This window comes from Centroberyx gerrardi, chromosome 12, assembly GCF_048128805.1.
Source record: "Centroberyx gerrardi isolate f3 chromosome 12, fCenGer3.hap1.cur.20231027, whole genome shotgun sequence".
Classification (NCBI taxonomy): domain Eukaryota; kingdom Metazoa; phylum Chordata; class Actinopteri; order Beryciformes; family Berycidae; genus Centroberyx; species Centroberyx gerrardi.
Genome location: NC_136008.1, coordinates 28,098,364 through 28,116,020, shown reverse-complemented (window position 1 = coordinate 28,116,020; position 17,657 = coordinate 28,098,364). Strand labels below are relative to the sequence as shown.

The following is a 17,657-nucleotide window of genomic DNA, read 5'->3' as shown; positions in this document are numbered from 1 at the left end:
AACATACTGTACGTACAATGAAACACTGACTGGTTATTATTGTGGGCAAAAGCTCATTTTCAAGCAAGCACTTGATGGATGGTGATGTGCAGGAGGTGGCCAAGTTCAACATCAACCCAAATGAGCACAAGATTTTCACAGTATGATACTATGTCATGGTAAAAAATCATATTAATTGCGCTTTGGAAACTATTTTGAACTGACATCAGAAAGATATTTAGGTCCTGATTTCATAAAATGATGCAGGTAGCAGTTCTGGACATTCATTTTGCTGTGATATTTATATTTTTCAGCGTTGATGCAGGCTGTCCCATCAACATCTATTCCATGGCAAAATCTTTATCGGGCTACTTCTGCTCAAAATGCAGCCTGTGCATCATAGCCCTAAAATTGAGATGAAACCTGTAGCCAATAAAATAATCTGTTACTGTATTTGTTGTATGACAAGAAACACGAGCGCTTACTAATATCTAATATCTATCCCAGTGTGACTGCCTTGGTTAAACAAAGGCTAAATAAAATAAGACGTAGATCTCAATCACAGCAATATAGAGACTCAAGGCTAAATTCTATTCTTCATTATTCTCTAGTAATTCACCTGTTTATCGTTCTTGTCACCATTTTCCAATTAATAAGGATCACGCATATCTCTAATGATGTCTGTCTCCAAAAAAGGTTTAGCTTTGGGTGTTTTGAATTTAATAATCAAAATCACAATCACTTTAATTGATGAGTGTAACAGATATTCAGGAATTTGTTGGTGCAGAGACAGTGACAAAGGCGAGTTTAATGGGCAAGTGAATTTATTTTCCTCTAATTTTTTCCTCTAAGTTTTCTTAAACAGTGAAGTTAATAAGCAGTATGGCTTCAGAAATGTCTCAACATCTAAAGTTATTATTCAAGTTTTGATCATTTTCTATAATCTTAACATGAAATAACCAAGAATAATAAAGGCTTTTTAACTTTATTCAGTGGAGAGTGCCTTGGATTTTTTCTTCTTTTTTCCTCTTATTATTCAAGTTATTGCATATTCTATATCTCTGGGCGCCAAAGTACTGAGCGCATAATTTTGTGTATGTATGTATGTGGCATATGTGAGTGTGTGTGTGTGTGTGTGTGTGTGTGTGTGTGTTTATGTACATACGCAATGTGAAAACAGAGAGTTCAGAGTTCTTTCATCAAAGGAGCGAGACTCTGAAGCAAGCTGCACTGCATGGGGCTCTGTGCCAGTCTACCAAAGGCACTGACCCATGTGTGTGTGTGTGTGTGTGTGTGTGTGTGTGGCTGTTGGCTCACTAAACAAACTGCCTATGTTCACTGACAACGAACAGTCATTGTCAAACTCCTGAATCATCCTTATGGCAAAAAGGAAAAAAAAAAACCAAAATTATAAATGTTCAAAAATGTCATTAAAAGTACCTTCAGGTTCCTTCTACAGCACATCCATATCCAACATGCTGGATGTACTGTAGATGGTATGCTGAGGTGTATTGAGATTCACACAACACACACTAACTGACTAGAACTGTACTTAATAAAACAGACTGGAGGAGGTTTATATTTCCTTGCTGAAGCTGAAAATTAAGAATCTTGCTGTTTGGGAAAGTGCGTTCGGTTCAGTTGGGCTTCCTGCTTTCCATTGTTGAGCCTAAGCCAACTGTCATCACTTAAATCACTTCTTGAAACAATTTTACTTTTTTTTTTCTCTTTACCAATCATATTCTTGTTGCACTCGCCTGTCTTATTCTCACGCAACCCTGTTTTTAGGTCATCTGGACTTTTTATTGTTAAATTTGCTCAGCTTTGATGTTATTTTTTTTTTATCATTTGTGAGACACTTTGCGACACACTCTCTGGCAGTTATGTGAAAATTAAGTTTTCAATTGTTAACTAACCCCAAAGTTGCTGTTGTAATAAAGAAAGAAATCGATTCATTACTGGAATCTGTAGAATTGCAGCATGTATTTTAGGTGCAACATTTTGCTCCGGCATTAAAATCGACTGTGTTAGAAACATAAGAAGTTGAGATTGTATGAGTTCACACAAATGCATTCTCAGTCAACAGGCTCTGTTAAATAAGGGTTGCAACAACACATGACTGTGCCATCTGTGACACCCAGCTGGGGGACTGTTCCTACCTGTGAGGAAAGATGCTCTTTGACACATTAAGAACAGAGAGGTGCTGCACCGAACCTCGCAGCAGGGCAGAGCACACCTGGAATACACACACAATATACGGTATTAACACTGCTGGCTGCAGCACTGTGTGTGTGTGTATGTGTGTTAGCACAGAGTCCTGAAGTATTTTACTCAAGCAGAAATAATGTTACTTCAACTCAAGTGAGGTGAAGAATACAGTAAAAAAGAAAAGTGGAGTTCCACACAGAAATTGACTAAATACTTACTTTATAAAAGTGCATTTGGTAGTTATTAATATGCATTTGTATAACTTTGTTCTTGTATCGTGCTTTTGTATTTGATATATTACTTTGTCATGTTGATTTTTGACAGTCATAGAGTTTTGTTAAATGTTTCAGGTAGTCTATTAAATATCATATGTAAAGTTTCTTTTCTTAGTTTCCTCTGTAACATTTATTTTGAAAAGTGTTTTTAAAAGAAATATTTTATTATCATTATTACTGACTTTGGAGCAAAAAACATTATGATTCTGTGCACTTCCTAACCAGTAACTCGCCATCTGTGTGTGTGTGTGTGTGTGTGTGTGTGTGTGTGCGCGTGTGTGTCTGAGAGTGTGTAAGAGAGAGAGAGAGAGGGAAAGTGTATTGCATGTGAGTTGTGCGTGTTTATAAGTGTATAAATGTATGTTTGTGTGTGTGTGTGTGTGTGTGTCTGTGTGAGAGAGAGGGCATATGAGTTATGAGCCAATCAATATGCTCAGTGACAGGCTGACAGCTGGCTACATCTCACACCAATCAATGAGTTGTATTTGGCTCTGAGACGCACATCAATACATCACATACAGTATTCAGACCACTCTGCCTGCAGTGGAGGGTAACAGGGGTTGAGTGTGTGTATAAAATTGATTACATTCACTGCAACACAGACATCACCGGGTCGCACTTCATCTTACAATGCAGTATAATGAGATACAACTGTAATTGCATGTAATTTGTGGACTATAGTCTCTAATTACTTATCCATTATTAGATATCTCTGTCTCTGTTTGTCTATATATTTGGCTTCTCTTCGCCTATGAGTGCAAGACAGGATGTGATGTCAGGCTCACCTGGTCCAATGAGCAGTCGGTGTTGGAGAGGTCAAGGGTCGCCAGGCTGTTGGGTTGACCCAGGAAGTGGTAGAAATGCTAAAAGCAAAACATAAAACAACACATGGTCGATATTAGATATTATTTCGCGGGAAATATCGCGATATTTTCCGCAGTATCGAATATCGTATATTGCAATATTTTGGCTAAACAGCATCACAATATTACATTTTGGATAAATGTTGTTGATCATTATGGGAAAGTGTCTAATATACTGTAAGTGTTCATTTGGACCAAACTAATGTGATTTCAACAGCTGCCTTTGTCTTTACTTGTATCATACCAAACTCACTAGGCTTACATCATGAAATGTTACATTAAAGCTCAAATGAAACTGAAACTGAAAATGGCCGACTGTAAACATCTTGTTGAATGTGAAACTACAGCAGCGGCCGCACATCAGCAACCAGGAAGCATTCGATTCTTGACAGACCATTTCTGAAACTCTAGAGATCGAGCTAGATACTGTGACAGGTGTGAATGTTTTTCTGCAGATTGTGAATGAAACCATTCTCACTTTCTGATACCGCACAGCACTGAGGCCATTTCATTGCCCGGCAGATGACAGTAACCTCTGTGTCACAACATATTGCCCAGCTACAAATACATCACTGCAGTGGAGGCCATTGTGTCCGTCTGTCTGGATTTTCCCACAGTAGAGAGGTGGAGGTGACTGGATAGTGATGAAGCCCGCCTGTGGCACACTACTCCTGCTTTTTTTCATGTGGTATTACTCAGATGGTTCTTTGGCCTGAGAGTAGCATTGGAACCAGGTGAAACTGGAATGTATAGTTCTGACGTCTGGTAAACGTCATACACACATCAGCAAAATGTAGCCACCCCTGAAGCTAAATTAATGTATGTCATAGGGATAACTGCAACATGTTTCAATTTGTACATGTTTCAAAAAGTGCTGTTATTGATTTATGTCAATTTAAAGTAATTATTCCCCCTGCTTCTCAAGATAACTCTGAGTCCAAAGAATCATAGACATCACAGGAACAAAGACAGGAATTTGTCTTTGAGGAAAGCAAAGTTTCTTGGACAGTCCTGTATCAGTGCTCTGAACAGATGTTGGATATCCAGAGTCGATGCTCTCCTGCAGAGCGACATGCTAACTGATCTGCTACGGTCTGAAAAGGCCTCCGAACAATGGCAAAGACCATCAATACTGCTGCACTGAGCAGCTTCAATCAATGAAGCGTTATTGATACTAGCTTTAAGCTGGATTGGAAGGAGAGGGGGGGGGCATTTATGTTTGTATTGATGTCTGCCTCTGTGCTAGGGCTCATGCATATACAGTAGGGATGGGATGATATGCTTATCTCACAATATGATGTAATAAATAAAAGTTCAATGACAACAAAATCTGACTGTGGAGAATTCTGTTTATTTCTGAGCCACAAATCTTTCTAGCGATGGCACTGGCTGCTAGAATGTAAACAACAATTTAAAAATGTCATTACAAAGTGCAAATAATAGAATTTCGATCTGCTTTTGTGTTTGTGTTTTTGCCTTTATGTGTGCATACAAACATGTGCATGTTGACCATTATGACCTGTGTTTGTGTGTGTGTGTGCACATGTACCTGCATGTCGTCTCCTCGGAGGACATTCCCTGAGAGGTCCAGATGGACCAGGCTGCTGGGGATGGACGTGTTGGCACTCAGTGACTGGCAAAGGCTGTTCACCCCTAAAACACACACACACACACACACACGCGCACGCGCACACACAGCGTCAGTATGATAACATTCAAACCTCCACTTCATGTTTTGACAGTATATTGAGGGAAATAGCAGAGGAAATGAACAGGGAGGGAAGACAGGAAGGAACGGCTCAGACTGGAGAGTGAACGCAAAGAAAGTGAACGCAATGGAAAGTGAATGCCTTCATATGTAGAGTTGTGTTTGATGCAATGACACAAAATGTTGTGCACCAAGTACTTTGTATTCTTTTGGTGAATGTAAAGGTCTTAAGGGAACATATGGAAAAAAAACGTTTTGGCCGGATTTTGTTATTTTTTGTGCATTTGAGATATTGAAAAATATCATGAATCAATGCTTTAATGTTTACTATGCATCCGGTGTCTCAAAAATGCAGCATGAAGGTCACTGCTGACTATTCAATTCTCTGCTACTGACAGTGATGACAGAGAGTGTGTGTGTGTGTGTGTGTGTGTTTTGACTTATTAAGGCAGAGCTCAGGCAAGCCGCAGCCTATGTTCACACTGATTACCAGTAAGCATTAGATTAGTGACTAACTGACCTGTGTTGCATCTATCACATGACTGACACAGTGAGTTAAACGACAGGACTGTCAAGTGATAGATAGATAGAGGAAAGAGAGGGAAAACAGGAGATGGAGGAACAGACGGACAGATAGTAAGACCGTAAGTGGAGCTGACAGACAGTGAGAGAGAAAGACAGAGGGAAATGAAGAAAAACATGACATTCCCACACTCAGTCCACCACTTCATCTTAAAGGAACAATCAGTAATATGGACTCTTTAGTAACATCTAACAGCGGCCATAGGAACTACAACAACATCGGCTATAGTGTTTTCTATAGTGTTTCTATAGTCTTTCAGTAGCGATTTTTCTTTTTAATCAACTTATATTAAACTGATTTTAAGCTGTCACAATCAGTCAGTAAATGTTGGGCTTGGGCTGGTTGAATTTCGCGATATTTCCCGCGATATCGAATAAACAAAAATAATCATACTTGATGTGAAAATGTTGTCTTTTTAATTCAAGTGGGTTCCCTTTTACACAATCAGCCTCTTTTGCTGGAAACAGCAGGAATGAGGAAATTATACCAAATGGTCATTGTTACCTACTTCAATTACCTTGAATAGTAAGGTCAAATTTCTAGGCTGTTAATAATAATTAGTATTATTAGTATAGCCTAAAAATTGGATGTAATTTGGAAGAAATAAAGAAATAAAATACCCCCCCCAAAAAACCCAGAAAGAAAAAACTGAAAAAAAAAAAAAAAAAACTACCCCCCCCCCCCCCCCCAAGCGATAATATCATATATCGTGATATTTTGGCGGGACAGTATCCTACTATTAAATGTTGGATAGCACCCAAGCCTAGTAGATCTGCTGAATTACAGGCTCCGTCCAATTCAACGCTGAAGAAGGAAAAAAAAAAGTTGGGTCTACTCTTTCGGAGCGGGGCTCAGCCTGAGCAGTGCAGCTCTCTCACTAACCCCGCACTGTGGAATATGATCGCTCTTTATTGATCGGCTGAGAGGAGAACATGTTTGGAGTGCGTCCCTACAGACAGCGCCTACTCTTGGATGTGATTCAAGAAGAAATTTCACCTGCAATTCATGACAGCAGCCGCATTTAAACAAGAAATCACTACAGAAACCACTATAAATCCTCTGCAATTCTTTTTAAGGAGAAGCCTCTACAATCAGCCTCTTTTGGTTGCAGTAATCAGAGGAATATTGAAACCCTGCAGGGACTGGGAAACATATTCGTTGCATTTCATTCGAGGCCATTACAGCTGAAGGATTTTTCCACCTGGCCAAAAAGCTACTGATGGGAAAATAGAGTGGAGCCGTGCCTGTGGGAACTGAATGAAGGTGATCTGGAGCTGGATTTAGACAGACCACAACACACATGCAGCTTTCCCCAGGTTGTCTATAGATATAAAATATGTCTGTCTCCACACACACACACACACACACACACACACACACACAGACTTAATAGTGTCACTAACAGCCACTGGGCTGTTAGTGACACTGGGCTGGTGTCACTAACAGGTTAGCGGAACAGAGCCAGCTGATCATACATTTCATATTATATTGTTTTTTATCAATCCATCCAGCTTGCCAGCCAGTATGCCAGTTCACTCCAGTCCCTTCTAATAATGGATTTGTTCATATGGTAAGCTGGTAAATTGCCCCATGCATTCATTCACCCATCCAACAATAAACTAATTGTCCCATTTTAAACACACTGTATACAAAACGATAAGAGAGGACAGCAGGTACCTTTGGGCGACAGTGAGGTTTTGGAGAAGTTTAAATGCTTGAGCCCCATACGAAGTTTGGCAAACTGAGCACCCAGGGAGGAGATACCTGGAGAGAGAGGGAGAGAGAGAGAGAGAGAGAGAGAGAGAGAGAGAGAGAGAAAACAGGCTTTTATCTCTCTTGCTACTACGAAATCTGTAGCTTTTGTTTTGAATGAGGTTACCTACATCACAAAGAGTTTTTAAAACAGTAAGCTGATTCGGTCATGACACATCCCACTTGGCAGGAAAAAAAAGACTGACAAATTTCTATGCAGTTCTCAAAGGACAATACCAATGCACTTGAATGTCGTCTTGCCTTGATACAGTTTCTGAGGAAGAGCCTGCTTTTCTTCCCCTTTAGAAACTGGATTAAGTCAGAGTACTGAACCTTATCAGAAAAAGTGACACTTTACACTTCGGCACAGTGTCACAAATACAGTGACAGGAAGGTTTTTCAGCAAAAGACGACTACCCAATAGGCAAAAAAATGCAGTCAGAGGTACAAACTCCTATCAAGGCAAAATGACATAGAACTAAAATGTCAAAAAAAAAAGTATTGTTCCACAAATGAGAAAACACATTCAACCACATCGGAGCCCTGTGGTAAATTTTACATGAGAACAAATGAGGCAGAGATTGGCGAGCCCCAGACATTTGTCCTATCTTTACATGGCAGTGCCTGAATATTTGGTGGAATGCATCTTTAATTCATGTGTCCTGGATAGACTGCGAGGCCTCGGGGTAGAGGTGATGAAATATTTAACTTCTTACACCCCAATGTACCAAAACTGTGTATAGTATGTTACCATACCATACATATCTGACAGGCTGGTGTATATAAATTGTACATATAAGTTGGCATCTGAACTTTAACTGAATAATAATTGAATAACTGGCTGAATGTTCAGTGCATTCAAGATTTCACTTAGAGCAGAATAGTCCCATACTGTACATACATGTCTTAATATGAGTTCATAACAGTCAACCTCCAATAGTAGCTGCCATATACTCCAGTCACTACTGATATTCAGGCTCTTGTTAATAAATGCACATGGGTAAAATTACTTTGTGTATTTTTAATATAATATAATCCCATCACTGTAGTTTGTCTATGAGTTATGTGTTGTTTTATAGTGTGTTTTTCAAAATAAAAGCGTAAAAGAGTGACTTATTCTAGTTTATTCTGTGTATTTTGTCGAGGTTCCTTTTGTTCTCAACATTTAATCTTTACTTGCCACACTCTGTCTGTGAGGCCGCTTTCTTCCGTTTTATTTCCTAATGAGTTTTCATAAGAGGTGTCGTTTTCATTTATTGTTTCATAATGTGGGCGTCGCCAAGCCCTTTGAGACTGTGACTGGGATTAAGGGCTTTGCACATAAACTAGACTTGACACCACTGTGGAGACCCGGGGCATGTGGGAATATGCATAAAGATTAAAGATGTTCAACTAAACTGCATTGTCATTGGTAAGAACAGTAAAGCTGAAGTAGAGCAGTAGAATAGTAGCATCGAAAAGAGTAGAAAGGAGCAGTGTAGAATAGTGTAGGGTATAGAACATGGTATAATAGAAGAGAGGTGAGTACATTAGAGAATAGAATAGAAGAGCATAGAATACAGGTATCGTACCTCGGTCCTCCAGTGGGTTGTTGGCAAGATTGATGGTGGTGAGTCCTGAGCTTGGGTTATGGGCCAGGGCAGCAGCTAGCTTCTGGGCAAAGTCACTGGAAAGAGAGAGAGAGAGAGAGAGAGATGTTGTTTTTCTTACTTTTAATAGTATTTAAAAGGGATACTGGATATTGAAATTCGGTTCTGCAGTTATAAAAACACAAAATTCACTAAATAAAAACATTTCATCCCATCGCAAATCTCTCACAATTTAGTATATTTTAAGCTTTGAATGTAAAATTTTTTGCATAATCTCACGTTTTGAGTCCTGCGTTGTCCAGAACCATCTCTTCCAGCCGACCGGAGCGAGACACCACCCGCAGGATCTGCTCACACACGTCTGCAGACTGGACACACACACACACACACACACACACACACACACACACACACACAGAGGTCAGTTAGCAATAACTTTTGTTATACATCATTTTAAAGGCAGTACATATTAAAAGAGTCAGAGAAAAAAACATATACTGTCATAGAACAGTTTTTAAATTTTCTATTATTTTTGTATTCTGCTTTATTAGATAGTATACAGTGGAGAGTGACAGGAATGCTGGGAGTGAGAGAGTAAAGGAAGAAATGTGATAAGAGCCCATCTTTTAACTTTCTATCCAAAGCATGGAAATTATACTAAGTAGCTGAGAACAGCTCCAAGGCTAAAAAACACATTTAAGTTTGTTTTTTCTTCTTCTTTTTTTCTGTGACAGACAGTGAAACAGCTTCGGAAGAGTGTTGTTGAAGCTCCACAAATTTGGACCGAAGCATGCCAGGTCATAGGACTAACAAACACACATGACATGTTTCCCTAAAGTCTCCTAAAGTCCCTAAAGAAACACAGGGAAACCACTTCAGAAAGCTGTCCATTTACGCAAATCAAGACCCGGGAACATACGAATATCGTATGTTAAGTCTGTTTGGGTGAATTCTGTCTCTCTTTCCTTTAAAGTCCAGTTATGCGTGAGAAGGAGGCGCTTTAAGGAGGGAGAGGGAAAGCTGTCCAGCTCGTCCCGACACCGCAGGAGACCGAGCCGGGGGAGAGAAAGCACTCAGATTTAGGCAAGATGAAAAATTCAAACATGCCCTACCTAGCTGTTCACTGACCCACTTCACTGTGAATACGTCACATAGTCAAACTAGGGATGGGACAATAATGCGGCAAAAAACAGTAACAGTTACGACACCGCCACTAATTTTTATTACCGTATAACCACCGCGATAACCGCCAACCAGAGGTGGGACTCAAGTCACATGACTCGAACTCGAGTCAGAGTTTTAGTTACTTGAGTCTTGACTTGATGCTTGAAGAGAAGACTTGAGACTTGACTTGACTTGGGTTCTGGTGACTTGGGACTTGACTCTGACTTGTACTTTGATGACTTGAAAAGGTTTCTAAAGTCTTGACTTGAGATCTTGTGTTTGTGTAAATGACTCAGATTGAAAGTGATGAGATTTGTTCCAGCAGACGACTGAATTTAAATTCTGTTTTCTGAATTTGTATGGAATAATTGAATTTATTGAAGTTGAAACTGATTCTAGAAATCAAACTCATGATGCTCTTACCTAGTTTTTATCCTATTAAAACCATATTGCATTGGAAAGTCCTAGATATTTAGTTTTCTTTAAGATATTAAATTGATACTGGAGTCTTGATTTGTTCTGACTTGACTTGCTGTTCTACATTTAGACTTGGGACTTGACTTGAGACTTGTGCCTCAAGACTTGAGACTGACTTGGGACTTGAGCGAAGTTGACTTGGTCACTACTCTGCCACCAACTAAAACACAAGGTACAGCCCAGGACTCTCTTCTCTGTCATTATTTATGTTTTATTTTCCTCTAATAAATTGTTATATTCATGTTGCTGACTGAGTTAAAGTGGATCCAGGTCAGTAACACTTTTTGAGACAAATCTTTACTTATTTTAGATGCTGTTATTTGGATTTTTATGTCATTTAAAGCTAATAAAAAAAAAGTCAAATATTTTATATAAATATTTTACATATGTTCAAGTAAGTAACAAGTATCAAGTAACTGAAGCATGTTACAGTAGGGGAGAGCGGGGCAAGTTGTCACATGGGTAAGTTGTCATGTGGGTAAGTTTGAGACTCATTTTTACTTATTTTAGATGCTGTTATTTGGATTTGTACGTGTCGTTTAAAGCTAAACAAGCATTTTATAATTGTGAATTGTAGAAAAAAGTAAAATATTTTACATAAATATTTTACATATGTTCAAGTAAGTAACAAGTAACAAGTAACAAGTATCAAGTAATTGAAGCATGTTACAGTAGGGGAGAGCGGGGCAAGTTGTCACGTGGGTAGGTTGTCTCAGCGGCTTTATTTCTGACACTAAATATTTTACAGCCAAAAGTCTTAATAAGAGGTTACCTATGTTGAATTTAACAGTCTAAGTCAAAATAATATAATAATAATTAATAATTATCGGGATAATATCGTGTATCGTGATAATTTTGGCCAGGATAATCGTATGATGAAATTTTCATATTGGATCAGGCGTAATTCAAACATTCCAAACTTACAGTGCCAGAGTAAATCTCTCATTATGTGTCCATTTATACCACAAACATTTTCCATCATCATAATAACAGCACTTTACTGGGTTGTTGTCTTGCTGTTATTCTGAGTGACTGACATTCCTGCTATAAGGGCCTGTTTCTCTCAGCCAAACACTGATGACATTGTCCCACACTGTTGTCTACAGCCAGGGAGAGAGAGAGGGAGGGAGAGATGGTGGGGAGAGAGAGAGGAACGATGGGAGGGAGGGAGGGAGAGACAGGGATAAGCAGAAAGCGACAGAGGAGGCTGTTGTTCACACGTGTACCGAGGAAACGGTGAGAATGACAGAAGAAGAATGAGAGTGATGAGAGAGTGATGAGAGGCAGCGAGGGATGACACAAAACAGTGAGGAAAAAATGGAAATATGGGTGTAGCGAGGGATGAAATCGAGAAAAAAAGAGGCGGGGAGAGGAGCGGGGTCGTTGCATTCCAGGAATCAGTGAGAGGGAGGGAGAGAGAGAGAGAGAGAGAGAGAGACAGAGCATACAAAGAAGCCTGTATATTCCATGGGAGCCACAATAATACTGTTGACGCAGTGACACGGTCAGTGTGTGTATTGTACCGTTTAACCATTTATTAACCACAAGCTTTGTCTCCCTCTCCTCTCCTCCCTTCCCCTCCTCTCCTCCTCCCCCCTCCTCTCCTCTCCTCTTCTCTCCTCCCTTCTCATTTTCAGCTCAGCATCTTGATTAGACCACAAGACAAACAGCCTGATTGAACTGAAGATGAGCATCATAATCCCTCGCCTAGTATCCCTCGATAGCCAGCTGTGTGTGTGTGTGTGTGTGTGTGTGTGTGTGTGTGTGCGTGTGTGCGTGCATCCTATTCCCCACTCCACTGCCTCCAGTGATTTCTTATCTGCCTAGATAGAGATGGTTAGGCTGTAATTTAAGCTCCAGGCTTGGGTATTTATCTCTAGCTCACTTCTTCTTCTTCTTCTACTCTTTTTCACAGCCTCACTGAACTCTCTTTTCAGTTACAAAGCAGCCGTTTGGAGCATCAATTAGGACATCAACTCACTTTTTCCTGGTTGTGGGAAATTAACTTTCAGAGACTGGTTTCCCAAGGTGCTGATGGTGGAAATGCACCACTCCTCTTCTGTCCATCTGCCTCTCTGCCTCTCCATCTTTGTCTCTCGTTCAGTCACTCTACTGCTGTCTTCTGACTCACTGTTACTCCTCTCTCTCTCTCTCTCTCTCTCTCTCTCTCTCTCTCTCTCACTCTGTCCGCTGACCTCGACTCTGACCCCTCTCTTGCAACAGTTCTCCTTTCATTCCCCTCTTTCTGTCTTGCCTCTGTCATCACTTTCTCTCTCTCTCTCTCACTCTCTCTGTCCCGCTTTTATTCTTCCTCTTAACCTCCCTACATCTGTGTCTCTCCCATTCAAAAACATGCTAGAAAAACCATCTCTGCTGTCCTCTCCTCATGTCTCTCCAGCCACACAAAAAACATTTGAAAATGGACAGATAATTCCTCAAAAGCACCCTAAGGAGATATTCTGTTGCTCTAGCACCAGATAAGTGTGCAATCACACACACACACACACACACACACACTCTAGGTCTGTCTCATGACCAGACAAGCACAGGCATTAGATCCCATTCAGTCAAAAACACAACACGCATACTGTCCAAAACACAAGAGGTGGTAACTATAGCAACCTGGCCCCAAAACAAAGCAAAGCTACACACTACAGATCATTTACATTTGCATGGACACACACACACACACACACACACACACGCAAACCTAATTACCAACACAAAAGCCTTGGGCTCCATTATAATGCACCAAAACTAATCTGGGATAACAAGGATACAAGTTGGATGGACACAAGATGTGCGTGTGCCTGTGTGTGTGTGTGTGTGTGTGTGTGTGTGTGTGTGTGTGCATAAGAGTGTCTATACACACTCTTATGCACACAGGGAGATTATTTTAGAATTCAGGATAGTGGAAGCTGGCTGTGACGGAGGTGTGTGATAATGGTTTGGACTGAGGAAGCTGTGTGTGGTAATGGGAGAGACCGAGCGAAGCCTCGAGACAGAGAGTTAGTAATGGAGCGCTGCGGGGGGGGGAGGCGGCCTCAGCCATCGAGCCCCTTTGTCTCGTCGGGATTAACAGTCTTATCGCACCGGAACATTGGACTGATCCTCTGTTAACAGACAGGAGAGGAGGGAACAAAGGGAAAGACGTACTGTACAGGCAGACAGCTATACGCACAGTTAGGCAAAGGCAGAGGGATAGACATGCAGAAATAGATGCAGAAAGGTAGAGACAATGCCAATAAAACTGAATTGAATTGAGACAAGACAGACATAACCAGGGCTACATTCAAAGCTTGCACTGTTTTGCTACGGTGCAAAAGTTTGCCCCCAACGGTGTGAAGCATTTTGCAACGGAGGACGCACAGAATCGCCATCTCAGCCAATAACAAGCCGTAAAAAACGAACGCTTTGCAACAGGATGTTCAACGCACTCACTTTTTAAACTCCCTGTTTGCTAGGTGTCGGGGTGACTGAACGCGCCCCCAAGTGAAACATGACGTCCCGCATGAATGATGCAGGCTGCCTTTGGGCCAAACAGAAACAAGACGCACCATCCCTCCCCGGTTTCATCAAAATCAGCCTTTCCAAGTTAGTGCAGTATAGGACCTTTACGATAACGATGGTGAAGAGAGAATGGACAGGCAGACAGAGTGAGAAACACATCCATCCATATCCATGCTTCTGTCCTGAAATCGCTCTCCCTACTGCTTTGAGATGGGATTAAATCTGGATTATCTCACCATTATCTGGTAGCAGACTAGCCACACTATCATACTGCTTTCCCTGTATAGTATTGAAATGCACAATGATTTCTGGATAAGTAGATGAAGGAACATTCGGGATGGGTAATTTAAGAGGTGATGACGAAAGGACATTATGAGTGCTGGCATTTTTTTCTACTACTACCTGTGTGGACCGTGCACCTGGTGAAGACTGTTTAATCTAGTTGTGCTCGCACTTGGTGGAGCTTGGACATAATTTAAGGAGGTGAAACAAACTAATTATAGGCGACATGCATTCTAGTTTCATGTGTTTTTTTTTTTTAATAGATATCAGTTCTTCCCGCTTGAGTGGACAGAGTCAGTGAGCAGAGAAAACAAATGTGGGGTGAAAGATAATGAGTTAGCATCCTAGTATACTTTTGAGCACATGACCTTTTTGCAAAAATGACTGAGGATGGAAAGTGTAGGTGGGATAAAGTGTAGGTTTTTTTGTTCTCCCAACATGAGCAAACATGATCAGTGGGCAGATGAAGAGGAGGAAGGAGACAGAAGGTGATTTAGGAGGGGAACTGACCAGTTTGTAGTCCTTAGTGGAGAGCTTGGTGAACCACTGGTTGAACTCCAGGACTGCTATTATGGCCACCAGATCTCTGAAGAAAAAACAAGAGATACTTTTTGGAGATACAAGGAGATAAATGTTTTTTTCCGCTGGCCAATGGCAATATATACATTTTCTTTGTCTGTATTGGCATGCAATGCTCTCCTGCTATGAGACCGCTTCGTCTCACCTGTTCTCCAGATGGCTGAAATCCTGCAGGTTGAGTTCTCTGGTGTCTTGTGTCAGATAGATGGTGTCTACGTCCTGGGAGAGAACAATCACAGCTGGAGTGTTAACAAAACACTTTAGGGTTGGTAAAAAAAAATGCATCAGCTAAGTCTATGGGGCATATAGAAAGAACTAATGAAAGAATCAATTATACACAGAGCATAGAAACAAAGCAGTAATACAAGAGCAACAGAAGGATTTGAGAAAACAGGTACTTGTAGTTGTAGTTATTCTAATCAAGCAAAGGTGTTATGCATTTTTATGTTATTCTGCGATATCTTACGATAAACAGCATTGAAGCTATAGTTTATAATACTGACCCACTGCACCTCCTCCCTGTAAGGCAGGCCCAGCCAGTCACACACACATCTGTACATCTGAGAAAACCCACCTGGGGAGAGAGAGAGAGAGAGAGAGAGAGAGAGAGAGAGAGAGAGAGAGAGAGAGAGAGAGAGAAAAGTTCAATGTTTGATATTTAACATGTAGAAGAAGGGGAGGAAACAAAATAGTAGTCTGTAGTGTGATATTAGAATCTGATCAATATTGGAATCAGAATCGCATTAATTTGCCAAGCACAGTGTCACGAGTCCTGTTTTGTACAGTCAGTGTATACACACACACACACACACACACACATCATAGTCAATACATTATAAGTCAATACAGCAGAAAGGCAGCTCCCTACCGCAGGGTCCAGGCTCAGCGGGCTTGTTGTTCTCCCATAGCGTCTGCAGAGAGGTCAGCCTGTCCGGAGGCTCCATGCATAGCTTCTTCATCACTTTACTGAGAGGAGAGACCAGATCACTGATTTCTGAAAATATTGTCCATGCAACAGTCCACGCACTTCTACTGTTCTCAAATGATGTGGCTAGGAGTGTCGATACTCCAAATCAAAGAAAATGAAACTATATTACAGTCACGCACTTAACTAAACCAAACAACTTCACACCTAATGCTATAAACTGAAACTGAAGTAGCATCCAAGTCGAGTGCGGCTCAAAAACACAAACGAAAGCCCATCAGCCACTGCTTGTGTTTGTTCTGTCCAATCATGAGGCTCGGTAGCTTTTTGCCGTTCCATCAATGTTCATTTCTGCATTCATATCCATGCTTCCCGTTCTCACAGAAACTTATGAAAATACAGTTTCACATTCGCATGACATGTGAACGTTTTCAGGTATACATGTTGTTTTGATACTGTGGCTGTTTCCCTCAACCATAGCCAGAGTTATAGATATTAACCAGTGATGAAAGATGGCACCGTCCTTCAGATAAAGACAGAAGTGTGTGTCTATTATTTTGTCATGACTTGCTCAACTCTGTGGTGTCTGCAACATTTTCAGACATACACACACACACACACACACACACAGAGACAGATTAATTTGAAAACCAATATTATAGGCTGAATTTGCCTAAATCCATGCTTTGGCCAAATATGTGAATTGGTTTATATCTGCAGATATTATTGGTAGTTGTAGATAAATCCATGAAGAACTGTATAAATTGTGATGACACACACACACACATACACACACACACACACACACACACTTTAAACTCACCCGGGTGCTAGTCCAGGACATATCCTGAGCAGACAGTTTCCTATGTGAGCGACCACCTCATTGACTTCCTCTGTGGAGAGCAGCTTCAGAGAGAAGGAGCCCCGCTCATACTCTATGGAGAGCTGGAAGGACAGAGACAGTGTTAACCTCTGACCCAGGCCTCCATTCATGCTTCTACTGCTTCTCTAAGACCTACTTCAAGAAGAATACACCACCACTTGTACTAGTTTAGCTACAAAAGAGAGAAGGACATTAGGACAATGCTTCTCTATTCCCTTTGATCCATCCATTCATTCTAGTTTAAGAGAAGACGCTACAAGAATACTTTATGAGAGGCTCACATTCTTATCTATCCAAGGTATATTCCATATTTCTCCCCATCTATCCATACTTGACGAGAACCCTAATAAGGCCAGCTAACCATGTCAGCATTTGCTGCAATGATATAAATGAGCAGTGATGAAATTAATGTACAGCGCTATGTGCTTCCTGTATAGGCCAAAATTACCATAATCCTACTTATTAAACATGGGAGACCATCAGTGTCTTGTATGATTGCAGTAGATATTAAGAGGATTGACATCTCCTGAGATGAGTGTGAGAGAGGTTGAGCTATAGAAACGGTGCAGTTAGCAACGGATTATATTTGGCAGGTAGATCATGCTGACTGACAGCTAGCCGGCTGTACGGTCAATAAGCCAGGTATGGAAAACTCTGATATCGAGGCCCAGAACCGTTTTTGGGGTCACTTATGAATAACAAATTCTGTAAGGATTATACTAGTGTTCCAGAGATTTTACTTCATATCCATAGTGATTAGAGACACTGCCTTTAAAGGAAAAATCCACCATAAAACACTGTAATACAGCTATTAGAGTTGTACCTTGCATTCCTGAGTACATTTTGTTGCTTGATGCATAATTGGCCAAACGCATTTCCT

At 40.7% G+C, this 17,657-nt stretch overlaps 1 protein-coding gene across 1 annotated transcript in view; it reads right to left on the bottom strand.

Moving 5' to 3' along the window:
• LOC139922562 (F-actin-uncapping protein LRRC16A-like) overlaps positions 1 to 17,657 on the bottom strand; it is a 102,386-nt gene that overhangs the window by 38,886 nt on the left and 45,843 nt on the right. Inside the window, exons 5-15 of the mRNA XM_071913085.2 lie at positions 16,718 to 16,839; positions 15,838 to 15,935; positions 15,473 to 15,543; positions 15,115 to 15,188; positions 14,901 to 14,976; positions 9,237 to 9,325; positions 8,940 to 9,034; positions 7,294 to 7,380; positions 4,875 to 4,978; positions 3,248 to 3,325; positions 2,139 to 2,215 (exon numbers count right to left, since the gene is read on the bottom strand). Coding sequence (XP_071769186.2) covers positions 2,139 to 2,215; positions 3,248 to 3,325; positions 4,875 to 4,978; positions 7,294 to 7,380; positions 8,940 to 9,034; positions 9,237 to 9,325; positions 14,901 to 14,976; positions 15,115 to 15,188; positions 15,473 to 15,543; positions 15,838 to 15,935; positions 16,718 to 16,839 — 971 coding nt within the window. The remainder of the gene's footprint in view (positions 1 to 2,138; positions 2,216 to 3,247; positions 3,326 to 4,874; positions 4,979 to 7,293; positions 7,381 to 8,939; positions 9,035 to 9,236; positions 9,326 to 14,900; positions 14,977 to 15,114; positions 15,189 to 15,472; positions 15,544 to 15,837; positions 15,936 to 16,717; positions 16,840 to 17,657) is intronic.